Source organism: Leguminivora glycinivorella, chromosome 7 (genome assembly GCF_023078275.1).
Source record: "Leguminivora glycinivorella isolate SPB_JAAS2020 chromosome 7, LegGlyc_1.1, whole genome shotgun sequence".
NCBI classification, from domain to species: domain Eukaryota; kingdom Metazoa; phylum Arthropoda; class Insecta; order Lepidoptera; family Tortricidae; genus Leguminivora; species Leguminivora glycinivorella.
The window spans coordinates 13,149,827-13,169,081 of record NC_062977.1 but is presented as its reverse complement, the minus strand read 5'-3'; the positions used below and the strand labels follow the sequence as shown (position 1 = coordinate 13,169,081).

General features: G+C 36.9%; 3 protein-coding genes across 4 annotated transcripts; 2 read left to right on the top strand and 1 right to left on the bottom strand.

The window, feature by feature from the left end:
- Nucleotides 1-84: 84 nt before the first annotated feature.
- LOC125228151 (tRNA-dihydrouridine(16/17) synthase [NAD(P)(+)]-like) lies at nt 85-4,657 on the top strand. Of its 2 annotated transcripts, none has more exons than XM_048132607.1 (7): nt 85-387; nt 581-740; nt 1,004-1,199; nt 2,269-2,517; nt 3,229-3,484; nt 3,745-3,903; nt 4,389-4,657. In XM_048132607.1, the coding sequence occupies exons 1-7, from the start codon at nt 172-174 to the stop codon at nt 4,554-4,556; spliced, it is 1,404 nt and encodes a 467-aa protein (XP_047988564.1). In that variant the 5' UTR covers nt 85-171; the 3' UTR covers nt 4,557-4,657. The 2 variants fall into 2 exon arrangements, with proteins under 2 accessions (XP_047988564.1, XP_047988563.1); XM_048132606.1 differs by having other exon boundaries at nt 3,661-3,903.
- A 276-nt stretch (nt 4,658-4,933) lies between these two features.
- LOC125228296 (palmitoyltransferase ZDHHC11) lies at nt 4,934-6,908 on the top strand. The gene has a single exon (XM_048132800.1). It carries the CDS (start codon nt 5,450-5,452, stop codon nt 6,479-6,481), a length of 1,032 nt encoding a protein of 343 aa, XP_047988757.1. The 5' UTR covers nt 4,934-5,449; the 3' UTR covers nt 6,482-6,908.
- A 4,866-nt stretch (nt 6,909-11,774) lies between these two features.
- Nucleotides 11,775-15,865, bottom strand: LOC125228206 (bax inhibitor 1). Its single transcript, XM_048132684.1, has 5 exons — nt 15,698-15,865; nt 14,847-15,073; nt 13,407-13,633; nt 12,787-12,957; nt 11,775-12,064 (listed from the first exon to the last, which is right to left on the bottom strand). Exons 1-5 carry the CDS (start codon nt 15,742-15,744, stop codon nt 12,032-12,034), a joined length of 705 nt encoding a protein of 234 aa, XP_047988641.1. The 5' UTR covers nt 15,745-15,865; the 3' UTR covers nt 11,775-12,031.
- Nucleotides 15,866-19,255: the final 3,390 nt, after the last annotated feature.

Genomic DNA, 19,255 nt, shown 5'->3' with positions numbered 1-19,255 from the left:
CCTAATCGGTCAGTTGCCTGTTTGAGCGTGTGTTAACGTTGTAACATATGGCCAAGGCTGTCAATGTCAAAATATTGCCAAGACTTCGCTCACGTGGTACATGGTGCATGCAGTGTCTATCTATTTATTATTTGCAGATTTTTAGTTTAATATAGAATAAATATATTAGTAATGTCGCACGATTGGTATGAATCAATAGAACGCCCACGTTTTGTGGCTGCACCTATGGTGGATGCGAGTGAATTAGCTTGGAGACTACTCTGTCGTCGTCACGGCGCACAGCTATGTTACACTCCAATGTTCCACAGTAATATCTTCACAAAGGACCCTAAGTACAGAAGGGACAGTTTACAAACATGTAATGAAGACAGACCTTTGATTGTACAGGTAGGATATGTGTTATTTACAATTTACACCTACTGATAAGAGTGATAAGCGATTTGAGAGCGCCATCAGGTAGGTGCAACACTAAGTAATAAAAGAACTGCTAAATTTCACTATTAAATTCTAAAAATATAAAGGAATTTAGTTGGGGCAATTACTGTAACTATTACATATATTATCATCTTCTATTTTACAGTTTTGTGGCAATAACCCTGAAACCATGGCTGCAGCGGCAAAGCTAGCAGAAAACTACTGTGACGCCATAGACATAAACCTGGGGTGTCCACAAGCTATCGCTAAGAGAGGAAGATATGGCTCTTTCCTCCAAGATGAATGGGAATTATTGAAAAATATTGGTAATTATTACTTGTTTAAATAATGTTTTCTACTGTTATTTTGTGATTTAATTTTATTCTTTCACAATAATATGTTAAATTCCTTTTACATTATCTCAATATTTCCCTGCATATTTATACCACTATAAATTAAATTGAATATTTATTTTTTACATAAATAAATTAAAGTTTCAACCTCTATTATAGCATAATTATTAAATTCTTGTGAAGCAAATAGTTTGTTAATATCTGATCTATTATAATAAATTTACATATTATTTTAGTTCAAGCCATGTCAAAAGCAGTGTCAGTGCCAATCACATGCAAGGTGAGAATATTTGAAAGTGTTGAAAAGTCTGTAGAGTATGCATTGATGTTGCAAAATGCTGGATGCAAACTGCTCACAGTTCACGGCCGGACCCGAGAACAAAAAGGGCCTCTCACAGGAATAGCCAGTTGGAAGCATATCAAAGCTGTTAGGTTTGTATTCAGCATTGCATTTTATATCTAAAATCTTGACTAATATATATGATTCCATAGAGCTTACTTTTTTTAAAGTAACTTTAACCTGTGATAAATATTAAATTCAGGCCTCAAAATAAAATACTTATAGTTAAAACAGGAGTTACTCATAAAATTTGACTTATTTGACCAAAAAGGCCTTAATTCCTATTTTAATTCACTTTTATCTTAAGATATCTCTTATACCTATTTTATTAAACTTCATTTTCTCTTTACCCTTTTATTAATGTAACATATATTCATAGCTGGGCACCGTTAATCAAATAGTTAACTTTGTTAATCGCTAATCCGTTACTAAAAAAGTTAACTTCGTTAATCGTTAAAGCGATACATTTCGACAAATTTAACGTAAGTTAAAGTTAATCGTTAATCAGTTTACACGTGAAAAAAAATGAACTTTTCTTTAAATATTTAGTTGCATCAGTATCCACTATAACGTATTATATTTCTGTAAAAGGCCGAAGTACAGATAGCCTATTGAATTCTGGGCTGCACGTGGAAGGCAGTGATCGCCTGAGCTGTGTCAGGAGAGATGCTGGCGGTGACGGGACTGTTGTGGCACTTTGGGCGGTAGAGGCTAGGGAAGCGAATGTGGTCGTAAATAGGGCTCGAATTTGCTGCCCTATCACTACAACAGTCGCCATGGTAAAGCTTAGGATTCACTGAATCAAAGTTAGTAAAAGCAAATCCACGTGAAGAATACTTTTTTAGGTAATATTTCAGACTTTTAGCAATCGACATCGGTAAAACCTAGAATTTACCAGCAAATCATAGGATTTGCCGTACTTCGGGCTTTTATAGTAGCGTTCAGAACGTGTTTTTCGCAGCGCAGATGGCGCCTGTGCCCTACTAGATTAACGATTAACGGACTCTGAGAAATTTAACGGAAGTTAACGAGTCCGTTAACATTTTTTCAAGTTAACTTAAAAGTTAATCCGTTAATCGAAATGTTAACTTCGTTAATTAACGATTAACGAGTTAATGCCCAGCTATGCATATATTTCACTTAGCATTTTCTTTGTTCAAGGGATGCAGTGTCAGTGCCCATGTTAGCAAACGGTAACATTCAATGCTTAGAAGATGTGTACCGGTGTATAGAGTACACCAATGTTGATGGCGTCATGAGTGCGGAGGGGATCCTCACAAATCCGGCCCTGTTCAGTGGCGTCAATCCTGTCTCCTGGGAAATGGCTGAGGAATACCTGGATTTGGTGGAGCAGTACCCATGCCCATCATCTTATATTAGAGGACATTTGTTTAAAATATTTCATAAAATGTAAGTTGTAGTAAATACTTCAGTGAATGTCATGTTAATTAAAGATTTTATAAATTATAGTAGACTAAAATAATACTTTTAAGGCCCACCTATCCCACGGTATCTATTTATGCAGGTATAACAAACAAATAAATAATACTTCAATATGAACCTATAATCTATTTATGTATAACAATTAGATAGAACTTTATTTTCAATAATGAACCTAAAATAGTCAATTAGTTACTTTTTATTTGGTTTAAAATGAATTAAAAGAAGAAGATTTCTTTTGTTTTACTAAGTAAATTGTACATTGTTATGCACTCCACTGAAGGGTTATCTAACTAACAACTTTTAATTTCTAATGAACACAAGTTAAATTATAATCTATTGAAAATATTTCAACTTGTGCTGTCTTAAAGTAGTCACACTACTATGTATATAAATTAAAACCGAAATAAATTACACATATGAAAGAAAAAGTGACCAAGTCCTCTGGTGCCTGAGGCTGGAATCGAACCAGCGTACTCTCCAATCGCGGGAGATGCCTCTTTATCCGCTCGGCCACCCAGGTCACAGCTGTCGAGGTCGAAATTATCTCTCATATGAGTAATCTATACAAGGACTCGTAGCGCCCTTTTAATTTATTTTTAACGTTTTACTATTTACTCTAGAGTTATGTACACAACTAATAAGCATTCATAATAATAAACCTGGACATTCTTATTACAGTTTTACGATAGAAGACAACAATGACGACCGACAACTGTTAGCTACTGCACAAAACCTCCAAGAGTTTAAACAAGTGTGTAGAAATATTAAAAGTAAATATCTAAATTACCATGAAGGTACGGAACACCTTGAGGAAAATGAAGCAGTAACAAAGATAGGATTTAATTTAATACTGCCGCCATGGATATGCCAACCTTATGTAAGGATGTCACCAGAGGAACATACGCAAAAAATGGAGAATTTAAATAGAAATCAGGTGAATATACTACTTTTTACGACATCATATACAATATAATATAAATATTTCAATTTAATAAATAACGAGTTTTAAAACTTGTATTACTGATTTGGGATTTCACCCTTGATACAACCGCGGCTGAAATTAAGCCTAAAAATAAACTTTAAATTAATAACCTCTAGTTCTTTTTCTAGTGTCCAGAGATCAACAAATGTTTATTGTTAATAAATAATATTAATCAGTTTAGAAAAAAGCATCTACAATTCTTCTTTTATCAGGACAGTGATAACCAATGTAAAAGAAATCACGAAGACACAGATGGAACCACAATATCGCGGAAGAAGATGAAAAAACTTCGCCGTGTTTCGAGGAGACCTAACAAGCCGCAACCGAGGACCGGCGAGATTTGTACGAACGACAAATGTCCTAACCCTCTTGTAAGTAATTTATTTTGGATGCAAACACTTTTCAAAACTAAAAAGAAAAGCTATCTATAGGTTTTTTCACTTTAGCAATTTGTTTATGGAAGCAACATCTCAATCAGCGCCATCTAGTTAAGGAATCATTAATTATATCATCTTCCTCGTTTTATTTTGGCTTTCTGCCACGGCTTTGGAAACCTGGAGCCGATCGGCAACTAGGTTTACGAAAGTGATTGCCATCTGACTTATCAACCCAACTATAGATCCTGCCCAAAGGCCTTATTAGGATTGGTCCGGTTTCTTTCATCGAAAAGCAACTGGAAAATGCTTGCTGATAGAAATGATATTTCGTATTGTACATACGTTCCGCAAAATCATTGATATAACCGGGTTCGAAGCTCCGGATTGAAAGTCAAGAATAACTCGCACACTCTACGCAGTACGCAATCAGCTCTCCAACCTTTATTTACTGTAGTATTTGAATTTAAATATTTTTTCAGGGAGGAAAATGTGGCTATCATCTTTGCAAGAAGTGTTGTAGAAACAAATGTTTTGAAGAGAACCTTGACTGCATGGGACACAGAATTCATGTAAAGACAAGACGAGAAATGGCCATGAAACATGCCAAAGAAAACATTAGTTGTGCAGAAAATAATGTTGCGACATAAGAGGTTTTTTGTTATGTGATTGTATTATATTTACAAATGTAAGTTGGAAATGTATTTTATATTTATATTATAATTTATGTCCACTTCAAAATAAGACAGTTTGATTTATAGTTTTTATTTGTTTAGAATTAGATCAAATTTTTAATGGAGCTTGGTTTTCAATATCGTCAGGGTGACAAGCAAAACTCAAAACATATATAAATCTTGTTATTACCTGACGGTATTTAATTTGTGTGGAGAGACTCCTTTTGGAGATTCTGAAATATTTTTGCTAGACTCATCAATCTCATCATGTGGTACATGAAAGACCAACCAATAGGGTCGGATTGGTAAGCAGCAGAAGTAGGTATGCATGAGAGCGTGAGATGTGTTCAAAATGGTCATTACATTATTATTGTTACGAAATCAAGAGTGTTATTAGTATCATTATAATACACCTTTGTACCTGTAGTCATAATGTAGTGACTACAGGTACTAATACAACAAGCACTGTTTGTTTACTCTCAGTGTAATTACGTCCTTTGTAGGTATATAATTATGTAGTTCCAATTCAATTGTTTCTAGCACCAAAGTCAAATGTTTTCATAACAATAGAAGGTCAAAGTTTCAGTTACCATGGTTATTTAGGTCAAACCACTGTGCTGTATGTTACCAATCTCATGTTTCAGTTATATGAGGGCGCCACTAGCTTCATAATTAATATGAAAGAACTGTAGTTCCATATTTGGCCACCAAAACATTGTAAGTTTGTGTCCCAAATCAGCAAGCTCGTTTCCGCTTGCGCGCGCATCGTCCTATTGAACTTTTTTCCATTAACGGGCCTAAACAATAAAACTATTCCGTCGATGTCAATTGGGCAGAAATACAATTAAAACTTATTAAATTATCCACAAATGGCCAAATGTTGCGCTGTTGAGCAAACCCCAAGAGCTCAGCGTAGGCTTCACGGTTTACAACTACCTTTACACTATCAACAAGTTATTGGTTGGATTATATTCCTGGTCACTGCCATAATAAATTTTACAATTTTAGTGAATATCCAGTTTCAAGAATTAAAAATAATTTCACTGACCATCTTTATCATTTTATACGTAACGCACATCGTGTCACACGGCGCTGCGTTACTATTGGACCCAAGTGAAGAAGACCTGAAGAAACTGAAAGTGAATAATGTGCCAGAATTCGATCGAAGCATTCACACTCACGTCATCGAAAATGGGAGGTGTCACCTGTGCAACATTTACACGAGCAGCAAGAAAACAAAACACTGCAGCATTTGCAACAAATGCGTCGACCACTTCGACCACCACTGCAAATGGTTGAACAACTGCGTCGGCCAAAGGAACTATGCGGCTTTCATCACTGCCGCCGCTACCGCCTTGTTCATATCCATGTTTACGTCGTGTTTGTGCCTTACAGATATTATTCTATTCCTATCGTACCCTCAGAAATTAAGCGTATCCGCACAGCAATTCATTAACTGCTCGATCTACGAGGCGACCAGTTATAATAAGTACTGTAAGAACTCTATATGTTTTTTAGTGTTTCTTATCGTACTGTGTGTAAGTGCCTTTGCAATAGGATGTGCCTTGTTGCATCTGTGTTGTTTTCATGTTTATATATGGATTTTAGGAGTATCTACATACGAATACATTGTTAAAAGTGGAACACCCGATGCTCCAAGAATACAATGTATTTCTAAGGGTAGTTGTTGCAGAAAGAGATGTACAAAGAAATTGTACCAAATAAAAAAGAATCACGATACTGAAATGGGTTCGGAAGATCCAGGAAAGACGGCAAATAGCGAAGCAAATGTCAGCAACTTGATTGGTATTTTAATTAATCACGAATTGGATAAAGCTAAAAAGCTATTCCTGTATGACAAAAATAAAATACACCCTGAAAGTGATATAGCGGAACGGTAAAGTAAGTAATAAGTGAACAAATCCGCTCCAGTAGACCACTTCTGGAAATGATCTTGATCGAAACGATGATCTGTGACCTTTCACACCAGCGTGTCTAGCGTGGGCGTCTATTCAGCCTTTGGCAAACGTTGCATCAGCCATAGAGACTGATACACCTCACTCAATGTACGAGTATAATACCTACAGCTATTCATATTCACAAATGGATGTACAGTCATCTGTTCACAAGGAAGTCTCCAAAAACATTTGAGACGACTGGCATTTGGAGAGCGTGATGTCTCATACTTTTGCGGCCTTCGAAGAATAACATAAGTATTATAGGCTACTTGCCTCCTAGTCAAATCAGCTTCTTTTTAAGAACTGTCAAAACGAGTTACTTTATATATTTCTACCAGACTTATTAAATAGAAATTGGATTTAAAAATGACTTCTGTCCATGTTTTTCTTAAAATTAACTGATGCTTTATTTCGTGTATGGTATAATATTATTTTATGCAACTAGCGTTTAAGCATTAAGTGAGGTCAAAAAAAGACGAGTGGCGTGAGTAACAATTGGAGGCGAAGCCGAAAATTGTTAATAAAAACGCCACGAGTATTTTTATACTCAGTTAAACACCGTTGCATATTAGTACATTACGATACAAGTGCGTAAAAAAGGAAGTTCGATAAATTAAAACACGACCGAAGGGAGTGTTTTAAATCGACACGAGTTACCAATTTCCTTTTCGCACGTGTATCGTCGACGTTTTTCAGTACAGATGGCCCTCAGAAGTTTCGACCTGACGTATAATGAACCACTTCTCGCACTAGTGCGTAAAAAAAATACCATCTGTACTGAAATAGTACATTACGATACAAGTGCGTAAAAAAGGAAGCGTCGCGTTTTTATTAACAATTTTCGGCGTCGCCTCAAATTGTTACTCACGCCACTCGTCTTTTTTGATCTCACTTAAACGCCAGTTGCATAAAATAATATTATTTTAACTACAGTCAAGTTCCCTATTGTACCTAATTATTCATGAGATAAAACAGCAGAGGTTTGTAAGAGATAGCAACATTTTATAACGACATTAATCATCAGTTACAGTGCCCTAGAGTTGAGATGCTGGTGCTAGTAGTAAGAATAATTCAATTAAGTAAGCATGCAAGGCCTACATTCCTTTTCACGTATGTACTTAACTGTATTTAATGTTAAACTAAAAACAACTAATTTAATGGGTTTCAAACCTACTTTTTTGTACTTAAAATTATATTGAAATCTTAAAAATAAACATTGTGCCTTAAAACATTGTTCTTTATTTTACTTGGTTACCTAACCAAGCAACTGGCGTGAGGTCCAAAAAGATGAGCGGCGTGAGTAATAATTTGAGGCGAAGCCGAAAATTGTTAATAAAGACGCCACGAGTATTTTTGACTCAGTTAAACACCGTTGCATACAATACTTTTTCTACCACCATGCACTTACTTTCTAATAGTTTTCTAGAATAACTTTCGTGAGATTCGCACTGTTTCCTGTATTTTGACGCGTCGGCCTCCCTGTGGCCTCCCTTCTGTTCCTGCACTCACCCTGTCGCTAGCACTCCCCGCGCCGCCGCCAGCCTCCCGCCCGCGCCCCCGCTATATCTATTAAAGGCTTCCTAACAATGCTTTAAGAGCTATATCGTTTGCGTGGGTGCGCGGGGCGCCGGGCCCCGGCTGGCATCTTTTATGTAGGGTTTTAAAGATCTATGCATGACACTGTAAATGACGAATAACAGTACGGGAGTCGAAAATAGTACATTACGATACAAGTGCGTAAAAAAGGAAGTTCGAAACGAGTGGCGATAAATTAAAACACGACCACAGAATATATAATAGTACAAGTACAGAAGGCTCACTCCTTTGATGTTCACAAAACGCCGCCATTCTAAATTCTTACCTACATTAACAAACGGACCGCACGCGTGCAGACGACATTGAATTCTATTGCGCCGCGCGAAGGTCGTCGCCACTGAATGGGCCGCGAACTCGCGGCCGCCGGCATGTACTTGTAGCGCGGCGAAAGGATCGCGGAGTGAGCCGCCCCTGACACGACCAAAGGGAGTGTTTTAAATCGACACGAGTTACGAATTTCCTTTTCGCACGTGTATCGTACGACGTGTTTCAGTACAGATGAGCCTCCGAAGTTTCGACCTGGCATATAATGAACCACTTCTCGCACTAGTGCGTAAAAAAAACGCCATCTGTACTGAAAAAGTTAGTTTCGATGTCATTGTCAGCTTTATCACAAAAAGCATTTGTCTAAACATTGAATACAAATGTTACGTTATCTTTTACTAGTGATAAGATAAAGACCACTTGGTCTTGATGAAAGTATCGCAAATTATGACAATACCAGTTTTATCTTTAAAGGCACCTAATGAATGCCTGGCAATTATCACAATAGTGTGACGTATTAAAATTGTATGTTTAGGTGGTATCGACCCGTGTTCATGAAACCTCTATATGTAAATAATCTTTCTTATATCTTATACTATTATCTTATACTATTAAACGAGCAATTCTTGTATATTTATTTATTTATTTATTTATTTATTTATCTATTTATTTATTTATACCGTCGATCTCGGAAACCGCTCTAACGATTTCGCTGAAATTTGTTATGTGGGGGTTTTCGTGGGTGAAAAATCGATCTAACATATCCTTAGGTCCCGGAAAACGCGAATTTTCGAGTTTTCACGCGTTTTTCTTCGCGCGCCATCTCGTGTGGAGTAGTTGTATTGTTGAGACAGAAGTCTTTCGGTCGATGTAAGTATTATTTACTTCAAAGACTAGATGGCGACACAGGTCAAGGCTAACACGAATAGAAAAATACACTGAGCTTTTGTGACGAAACGCGCGCCATCTCGTGTGGAGTAGTTGTGTTGTTAAGACTGAGAGTTCTTTCGATTGATCGATGTAGGTACTATTTATTTTCCAACTAGATGGCGACACAGGTCAAGGATACGAAACAGAACCGAGCGAAGCTCGGTCGCCCAGATATTTGGATGTGAAACAAGCAACTCTTAAAACCTTATTGGCGGAGTTTTAATTTAACGATGTCGGGAACAAATCAAATTATTTTATTAACACTTTCGCTACCAAGAACCCGACTGTCGGGTACACCGCTCGTAGAAGCGTAGCCGATTACATGGGTTTCCCCGTATGTAGCGAAAATGTCGTAGCGCCGCGTAGAGCCCGGTTTCGAAAGTGTTTTAAGTAGTAACACTACTATATATAAAACTAGCTTTTACCCGCGGCTTCGCCCGCGTAATAAAAGTATTCATTAAGATTTTCATTTGGATCCTTAGGTTTCTCTGGTATATTTATCTGCGATTATTTCGATTGCACATAATACTTTTGCTTGCAATGATTGTAGAAATATTACACATCGACCACAGCGTAGGTAATTCTATATACGCTGGGGAAACCTTAATAAACATCCCACATAGCCCGTATTTCGACACTATATGATCGGTGGGTAAAAAGTACTTTTTTCTATTATCCCTTACAATTTTTTACATTTTGCTTATACTTATCGCAAACGTAATCTTCAAGCAAGCAAACAACGATCGTCTTAGAGCACTTTGATTGTAAGAGACCGCCGACCGATTATCCGTATCCCTCTAACGATACCCATATTATCCGTATCCGTATCCGTTTCCGTATCCGTATCCGTATCCCTATCTCTATCCCTATCGCTATCGCTATCGCTAACGCTATGGCTATCGCTATCCCTATCGCTATCCCTATCCCTTATCAAGATAACACTAAGTTCTCGCGCTTTGTACACATATTTAAAGTCACATACAGGTCGAAAGCGATTAATTAACATTATTTTTACCTTTTTTCCCAACGTTTCGGCCAGGTTGCACTGGCCGTGGTCGCGGAAGACTGACGTCCCAGCAAAATGTCACCGGAGATGTAAACAACACAAAACTACCCGATATTAATTTATATAAATGTTCGGGGTAGACAAATAAATATAATTTACCCGCATGTAATTATTTACGACATCACATTAGAAACCTTAAAAATAACAGTACTTCTCCACTATTTAATGGATGTTATTATACATATAAACCTTCCTCTTGAATCACTCTATCTATTAAAAAAAACCGCATCAAAATCCGTTGCGTAGTTTCAAAGATTTAAGCATACAAAGGGACATAGGGACAGAGAAAGCGACTTTGTTTTATACTATGTAGTGACATCGCTATCCCTATCGCTATCCCTATCATTCATTCATTCATTCATTCATTTATTCCTTTATCAAACATAGTTTTACATGTCAACAAAATTACATATAAATACATTCTTCTTTGTTATTTTTTGTTATTAAGTGTCTACAGTCGGCACTTATAACTTACATAGTTAATGCAAACATGCTGTCGAAGATACATTTCAATTTTATAATTCAAAATGGTTGGTATAGTGAACCAGTTCAAGAGTGCACGTCGTTGAAAAATTCGTCAACAGTGTAATACGCTTCAAGCATAAGTTTATTTTTAAGTTTATTTACGAATTTACGATTATCGCTATCCCTATCGCTATCCCTATCCCTTATCAAGATAACACTAAGTTCTCGCGCTTTGTACACATATTTAAAGTCACATACAGACAGGTCGAATGCGATTAATTAACATTATTTTTACCTTTTTTCCCAACGTTTCGGCCAGGTTGCACTGGCCGTGGTCGCGGAAGACCTTGCGGAAGACTGACGTCCCAGCAAAATGTCACCCTATGTAAACAACACAAAACTACCCGATATTAATTTATATAAATGTTCGGGGTAGACAAATAAATATAATCTACCCGCATGTAATTATTTACGACATCACATTAGAAACCTCAAAAATAACAGTACTTCTCCACTATTTAATGGATGTTATTATACATATAAACCTTCCTCTTGAATCACTCTATCTATTAAAAAAAACCGCATCAAAATCCGTTGCGTATTTTCAAAGATTTAAGCATACAAAGGGACATAGGGACATAGGGACAGAAAAAGTGACTTTGTTTTATACTATGTAGTGATATAAACTGAAATAGATACCATACACTAAAGAGAAAGAAGGTGGTGTAGCGGTTTATCACGTCAGCCGCGTTAGCTGGAGACCCGGGTTCGATTTCCCGGCTTCGCCACCAGTGGAGTTTTAATTGGTTATATTTTATTAATTAAATCATCAATAAACTTTTGTGAAAATAGGTAGGAAATCTTCTCGAAACTACGATGCTGCCGTTCAAATAAAAAGTGGATAAAAAATGTAGGTACTGTTCCAAATGATTTATTTACGACCTCTTAAATTTACCAACAAAATAAATAGTTATATACTCATATAAGTTTGAAAGTAACACATTAGTGTTATTATATAAACCAACAATCCCTTTTGCCTGGTAACACTAATGCACACAGTGCCACTTTTCTTGTTAACTGTAAAGGTGGGTGGTTCAATGAAGTTAATTATCATGCACATTAGTGCTACTGGACATTTAATTTCTGTAAACTGCTTATAAAATGTTCATAATTTATTCACGCTTGCGGCGACGATCCTGCTCCTCCTGAAACAAGGAAAATACCAGTATTTAGAAATCAAATACACATTCGTACATTTTCTTATATCACGGAATATTACAAATTATACTTGAGATTATTTTTATGACTTCTATCGTAGTCGTTACAAAAATAAATAGATAACGTTTATTACGTCGAGTCATAGAGCGTGGTTAGCCAGTTAAGCCAGTAGCTAAGTACTACTTATGATTAGGTTTCAGACTCGGCATGACTTACATTTTATTGCGTCATGGGTTTTCGGCAATACTCTTGTATTTTAAACTTTGTCATACTGATAGTGATAGTGATAGGCATCCCTATCACTAGGAAAAAGTTCGAAATAATAATTATGATAAGTGCTCTGTTGATCTGAAGATTCCTACGAGAGATGAGTCATCGAAAAGTGATCCGATGTATTGTGTTGTATTCCAAGCGCGGTCGTGACATCCCCCCCAGGATCCGCGCATGTTTAGTTCAGCATTTGATGTTAACTTTTAGAAATTAAACAGTCCAACCTGCGGAAGATGCCAATGAAGTCGATGACCAGTTCAAGGGCGTGTTGCACGAGATCATTGTTGCCATGGCGACAAAGCTGTTCAATAGATGTTTGAATGTAACAGTACCCTTTGTGTCAAGATGATGAGCAACCTGCGGAAAAGTCATTGTTGCCATGGCGACGCTTCCTGATGTTCAGCTGTTCAATAACTAATGAAAGTAACAGTAGACTAACCTTTTGTGTCAAGATGATGAGCAACCTGCGGAAGATGCCAATGAAGTCAATGAACAGTTCAAGGGCATGCTGCACAAAGTCCTTGTTGCCAAGGCGACGCTTCTCAATGATGAGCTGAGTGTCGAACAGCACGAATCCGCACATCATCAGCAGGCCGAGGTACAGGTGGGTCTGGAAGATGGAACAATCTAAGTTTAGTACTAAGGTAAATTATTACTAGACTTTATTACGTTGGAATAAAGTTCAGCAAATTTGTAAACATTGAGATTTGGCAATGATTTGTAATCTGTTGTTCATTTCACTGAATTGTTTATTTTACAGATTTGGAAACATGTAGCACAGAATAAATAATAGGTATTATGTAATATGCCTTGTAGGAGTTGTAGGATTTTAGAAATATAATCTTTGCTTGTGACTTATGAAAAATGTACATTGTCATCATGACAATATAATAAATTGAATGACTTGCATTTAATAATAAAATTTGCTTGAACAGAGGTTTTCTCATAAGAATAAATCTATGAAATTATGAGTAAATTCAGTGCTTTTGTGTTACTTTATGTGCAAAAGCAAGGGATATTATTATAACATGACTTGGTACACATTCATTAGAAACATACCTGGTACAGAATTCGTGACTGCATGAAGATGTTGAAAAGGCTCATAATAGCCATAGAAGACACCAGAGTTCCCAGGGTGCCTCCAAGGAACAGCCAGCTGCCTCGCTCAGCCAGCATAGCGGCAATGGAGAAGCAGACAAACACCAGTGTTGTGCCCATGAGTGCGGTCACAATGATGGCAGGATTGATTGCATTGACAATGGCCAGCAATGGGCCCAAACCCATACCTAAGATGAAATGTTTTTTAATATACAAACATACATTATAAATGAAATGTTATCTATTTAGAGTTCCTAATTAGAAGTTCATAAAATACTGCACCTAGGCAATTGTGCTTAAAGCCTCTGCCACACATAAAGCGTTTTGATAGCGTAGCGTCAGCGGAGCGCAATGATAGCAGTGCGCTGGCGGAACGTCGCAATCCACGCGCATTCCACTCGCAATTCGCGCTCGTCAGTTCCCGCCGGCGTCCGCTGGGCGCAACGCCAGCGTTCGTCCGGCGCACTGCTATCGTTGCGCTCCGCTCACGCTCCGCCTACGCTATCAAAACGCGCATGTGTGGCTGAGCTTTAAACCTATTATCACTATTGTACCTAATCTTTCAAAATCAAAGTGATTTAGTGTACCATCAGTTAAATAAGCCTAATTTTCCATTATATAAGTAGCCCTATCCACAATGTGTTTTGGCAACAACAACTACACTGTCCCAATAGGCATACAGCCAGATTCAACAGCTATTGGAAAACCAGATTAAATTTGGAATTTTATGTATTTAAATATTGTAAACAGTTTTCCTAATAGTTGGCTTGCAATGTTGAATACCTATACACCCTGTTTTTATTGAATTCCGTTAACTTTAAGGGAAGGTTCTTTAGATCAAATACAATTAATTTCTCTAAGAAACTAGCGTCTTAAAGTCTTATGGTTATCGAGTTATTCAAAAAATAAAGATAATTACTGAACATGTGTGACAGCCTTTACCAATTCCTAATGTTATTTGTTTTGACATGTGCCGTCAATCACTTGACACTAACTTGAATGTTATTCTTAAGGGTCTCTCACACTAATAAATTCATTTATAATGTATGAAATGATGAAAAAATAATATGATATAAAATGATATAATAAAGTAGGCAGAACACATAAACTACTAAAGCTTCAGTGCCACTCTTGGCAAATGGTTCCTGATAATGAAGGTTGCCTCTCGCCTAGTCTAACTATGTATCGAATTTAACCCGAAAAGGCAAAAAAAATGATATAAAAGTGATATACATGGTGTATATGTTTTGTTTAACAGAAAACAAAAAAAACACGGTGTATACGTTTTGTTTATGAGGTTATTTATGAAATCAAAACCATTGTTCAACAGTGATGAGTCATTTCAGATACAATCAAAAGAATGTTCTAGAGTCTAAACACAAGCAATAACATTAAACATACCTGATGTTAACCCAAATCCCAAGAGGTATGCAAGGCGCTTGTTTGTGTTCTTGCCATAGTCATCAGGTGTGGCGAGGAGCATCAGCATGAAGCCGATTCCGGCAATAGCAGAGATAATTCCAGCTTGGAATATAGCATAGTCAACATACACTCCTGCACAGGCAGAGGCACATGTCATTGTGAGCGCCCCATACACATTTTTCAGATGTTGGCGGACTGGAGGTTCCCTGAAAATAATATTTGTTTCTTTAGTAATATTTAAAGGAATATAAAATTAATATAGATACTGCTTATAGTCAGCATATGGTACATTCCCTTTGTTCAAATCTATAATGATATTTTATACTCTGGAATGTAAAATTCATATTATGGTAAGTGATAAACCATTGCTTGTAATTAGTTTGGACTTAAGACTTCGTTAAAAAGAGTAAATGGTACCACCATTAACTTCACCAGGTTCAAGTGGTTCATATTACGCGTCAGTGTGTTTTGTCTATTTACGACGAAGAAATTTGACTAATAGGTATTGCTCTGAACGATAATCTACTGTACGAAAACGAATAAGATTATGATTATAAAGTCATCAAGTTTATTCTATCTATTCTTAATGTGTCTATATACATTTTGTCCTACATTGTTTGTTTTTGTCACTTTCTAGACGTTCTAGAATAATGGAGAATGCACACAATTTAGTAAACTACATCAGTTAAACAACATTCTAAGTTGCGAAACGTATTAAATAACATGTAAATATAAAGAGGAATCGACACAAATTATGACCTAAAATTCCTGAATATCTTCAGCATAAGATGAATCTGAACAACGAAATATGCAGACAAGATAATACTCACAGTCGGTTCTGAAAACTGTTGACAAATGTTTGAATACTAGGAGCCATTTTAAAAACTCGAAATTTTAATCACTGTAAATTAAATACCAAAATAACTTTCGATAGCTTATCTTGAAATATCACGAAAACAATACACGTTCACTTGTCTTCACTCACAGATTAATAAGTAGGTTGATACATCACATCACACTAGAAAACGATGTGTGACGTAATGTACACAGATAATAATAAGCAGTCTTTGGAAACTCTTATATAAGAAATGATTGTATGGCGTTCGGGTTCTCAACGTGTCAACATAGAGACATCATAACACATTACTGGCAACACTGGTTATTTTGATGTCATAATTGTCAACCAGGCCATAAAAAAAAATAATTCATAAATGTCATTATGGCGGCATTTCAAATTTAATTTTACTTCAATTTTACAATCTTTTGTCTTTTTATTTTATAATCATATTTTTTTTATTTTATAAGTAATCTTATGTAGGTATGAATCACACTCATTTGTAACTCGTTGCTGTAAAACAGTGAAATGGTTGGCAAAAGCCGATATTGTGAGATTTGTGGAGTGAGAGAACGTCTCCGGGGAGGATTCTTTGCTTGCTTTCCTAAAGATGAACAGCGGTAAGCCAAAATCATTTAATCAAGATAGAAAACTTCTTGACGTAGGCCCTTGGTTTTAAACGTTTAGGGATTTACATAATGTGCTCGCGTGTAGGTAAGAATTTGAATGGCGGCATTTTGTGAACATCAAAGGAGTGAGCCTCCTGTACTTTTACTAGGTACTTATTATATATTCCGTAGTACTAGTTGACTACGGAATCCTAAAAAAGCTTTCTTCACAATGTTCTCCTTTGTTAAAAATGATTGTAATGGTGGTTGATCCCAATTTTTATAATTATATGTATTATTGCTGGCATGGTTGATATACGAATCAAATTATAGCTTTCTAGTAGGTACTAGTCACTGAGCTAGGTCTGCAGGCCGACAGACAGGCATGGAGAAACTATAAGGTTTTCTAGTAGACTACAGAACCCTAAAAACCCTGGATCACTAGGATATTCTTCAACGAAGTTATTTAATTTATATGTTATCTTTAGTTGATTATTTATTTCAGTATCCCCCTCAACATACACTTTTACATAAAGAGTGTTTTTTTCAAGTGGGACAGTATGGGGAAATCCGAAAGTATGAAAGATACAAAGAAACTGTCCTGTTGTAAAAACCTACACCTATAAAATAAATGATCGAAACTAAACTTGCTTACAGGTGTAAAACTTGGGTTAGACAAGTAGGAAAAGAAGATCTTGTTCATATACCGATAGAGAAACTACATGAAGTTCGTCATATTTGTGGTGATCATTTTGCACAGAGAGACTTTGGCAAGACAGGAAAAAGACTAAAGAAGAGAGCCTATCCGAAGTTACATCTTTCAGCACCTCCGCTAACAGAAATCCAGTTAATACCATTCCCTCAACATATTGCAAGCAAACAAGGTAACTATACCTTCTAGTCTTACTTATCCTTCTGTAAGTTATGCCTGACTGGTTGGCGGTAGTTGGTAGTAATTAGTAAACCTGCCTGCTAAGCCGATGGCAGTGGCGGTACAGCCATATAAGCCCAAAAGCCGGGCTTGCCCTAACATTTTTAAAATCGCGCGCTAATATTAGATATTATTAAGTTCTCCATAAGTGAAGCTCACGGCCGACCGACCATACGGTACAGACCACAGCATGTTGCCATGTTTTGCCGTGGCGCTAGTGCAGCGCGGAAGAGCACGTTCACTACGTTCAGCTCTCAGATGAAGGATACTATAGATTTGACACAAGGGTACACCCGTAAGGGACAGATATAGAATAATGGAGCGAATTTAAGAATCACTTTAAAAATGGCTGACAGTTTACCATACACAACCTACGTAATTTGGGCGGATAATAAGCTTGACAAGTCACGTCCTTATTGTTTGCCACAAACTCGTTTGTGGCAGCGGCGGAAAAGTGAAACTATGACAAAGACAAAAAATAACATTTTGCTCTCTGTCACTCTTATTATAATTTGTATGTGACCATCTCGTTCTGTAGTGGTATTATTATTTGGCTGTCTAGTCTATAGTATCCTTTGTTTAAGGTTCAGCTATATCTTGCTCGCTCGCACTCGTTGGCTTGCAATGGGGCTTGCTCTTGCATCCTTTTTTTCCTAGCTTTTAGCCTACATTCTGCCTAGCAACTTATATAACTATTTGTAGGTATATATAGAACATTTGTTCCACGATCCGGGCTTTTGGTATGAAGTGAGGAACAAGATTGAGCGCGCGTTTGATTGACAACTTCAAGTGTATTATTATTTAGTCGAAAGTTTTATTTGCGTTAAGTGAATGTGCTCTTCTTCGTTTTCTTGTTATTAAGTGTTTAATTCGTTTAAAAATCCAATTGACAATGGATGAATTTGTTTCTTGTGACGGTGACAAATGCGTGGTACACATATTACTCGACGAAGGCAAGGTAAAGTAGTTAAATTTTGCCCAAAAACGAGACATTATTTCCGCGCGAAAACCAACGCCCGGCTTGTGTATTTCTCAGAAAAGTGCGGCGCGTAATAGAACATTTTGTAGGGCTGTGAGTTCGAAAATTGAAGATTAAGTAGTTAGATATTGCCAAAACGTACCTTTCGGCTTGCCTCACTTTGAAACCCTAGGCACGCCACTGGCGGATGGTCCTGGGTGCTAATCCCGGAAAGGGCATTTATTTGTGTGATGAACACAGATATTTTATGTTTGCGAGTCATGGATGTTTTCTATGTATTTGTATAATATATTATTTATAATATTGTTGTGAGTACCTACCCATAATACAAGCCTTCTTGAGCTTACTGCAGGACTTCGAGTCAATTTGTGTAAGAATCCATACTACCTATACCTATTATAAGTGGGAAAGTGTGTGTGTTTGTTTGTTTTTCCGTCTTTCACGGCAAAACGGAGCGACGAATTGACGTGATTTTTTAAGTGGAGATAAGTGAAGGGATAGAGCGCGAGCGAAGCCGCGGGAAAAAGCTTGTGTGTCCTATAATTATACCTATAATAACGTATACAACGTTCTATTATTACTTACACGTTGCAAATTATGTTCAGTTTCAGATGCTGTACATCGACTTGATCAAGAGGAACCTACGCACACTGGAACTTTAAATGGTAATGTTCATACTTTTTCATATTTGGTAATCTACTCCAAAGATTTGGTGTGAGCACTAGTTTTATGAAAGCAATGCCACCTAACCTTCTAACCCAAGGGCTAACTAAACCTTATTGGGATTAAGTAGTCCGGTTTCCTCACTGTGTTTTCCTTCACCGAAACGCGATTGGTACTTAATAAGTACATATATCGAATGATATTTCGTACATACTCGTTATTTCCGAAATACTCATTGGTACGATCCGACAGGAATTAAATATGTAGCACCCGCGTGCGAAGCTTTCTCGCGTGCTGTGCTTAAAGAATGGGAAGGTAGAGGATATTTTTTACAAGCTGTGTGCGTCAAAACGTAGAAGCTAAATTTGACCC

What these genes read in the sequence shown, in the direction of transcription:
- LOC125228151 (XM_048132606.1), top strand. Translation starts at nt 172, where the DNA reads ATGTCGCACGATTGGTATGAATCAATAGAACGCCCACGTTTTGTGGCT. An exon ending in AAGCATATCAAAGCTGTTAG is followed by an intron (nt 1,200 to 2,268) that starts GTTTGTATTCAG and finishes TCTTTGTTCAAG; the next exon opens with GGATGCAGTGTCAGTGCCCA. An exon ending in TTTAAAATATTTCATAAAAT is followed by an intron (nt 2,518 to 3,228) that starts GTAAGTTGTAGT and finishes TTCTTATTACAG; the next exon opens with TTTTACGATAGAAGACAACA.
- LOC125228296 (XM_048132800.1), top strand. Translation starts at nt 5,450, where the DNA reads ATGGCCAAATGTTGCGCTGTTGAGCAAACCCCAAGAGCTCAGCGTAGG.
- LOC125228206 (XM_048132684.1), bottom strand. Translation starts at nt 15,744, where the DNA reads ATGGCTCCTAGTATTCAAACATTTGTCAACAGTTTTCAGAACCGACT. An exon ending in AGTCACGAATTCTGTACCAG is followed by an intron (nt 12,958 to 13,406) that starts GTATGTTTCTAA and finishes TCCATCTTCCAG; the next exon opens with ACCCACCTGTACCTCGGCCT. An exon ending in TCATCATCTTGACACAAAAG is followed by an intron (nt 12,065 to 12,786) that starts GTTAGTCTACTG and finishes TCCTTGTTTCAG; the next exon opens with GAGGAGCAGGATCGTCGCCG.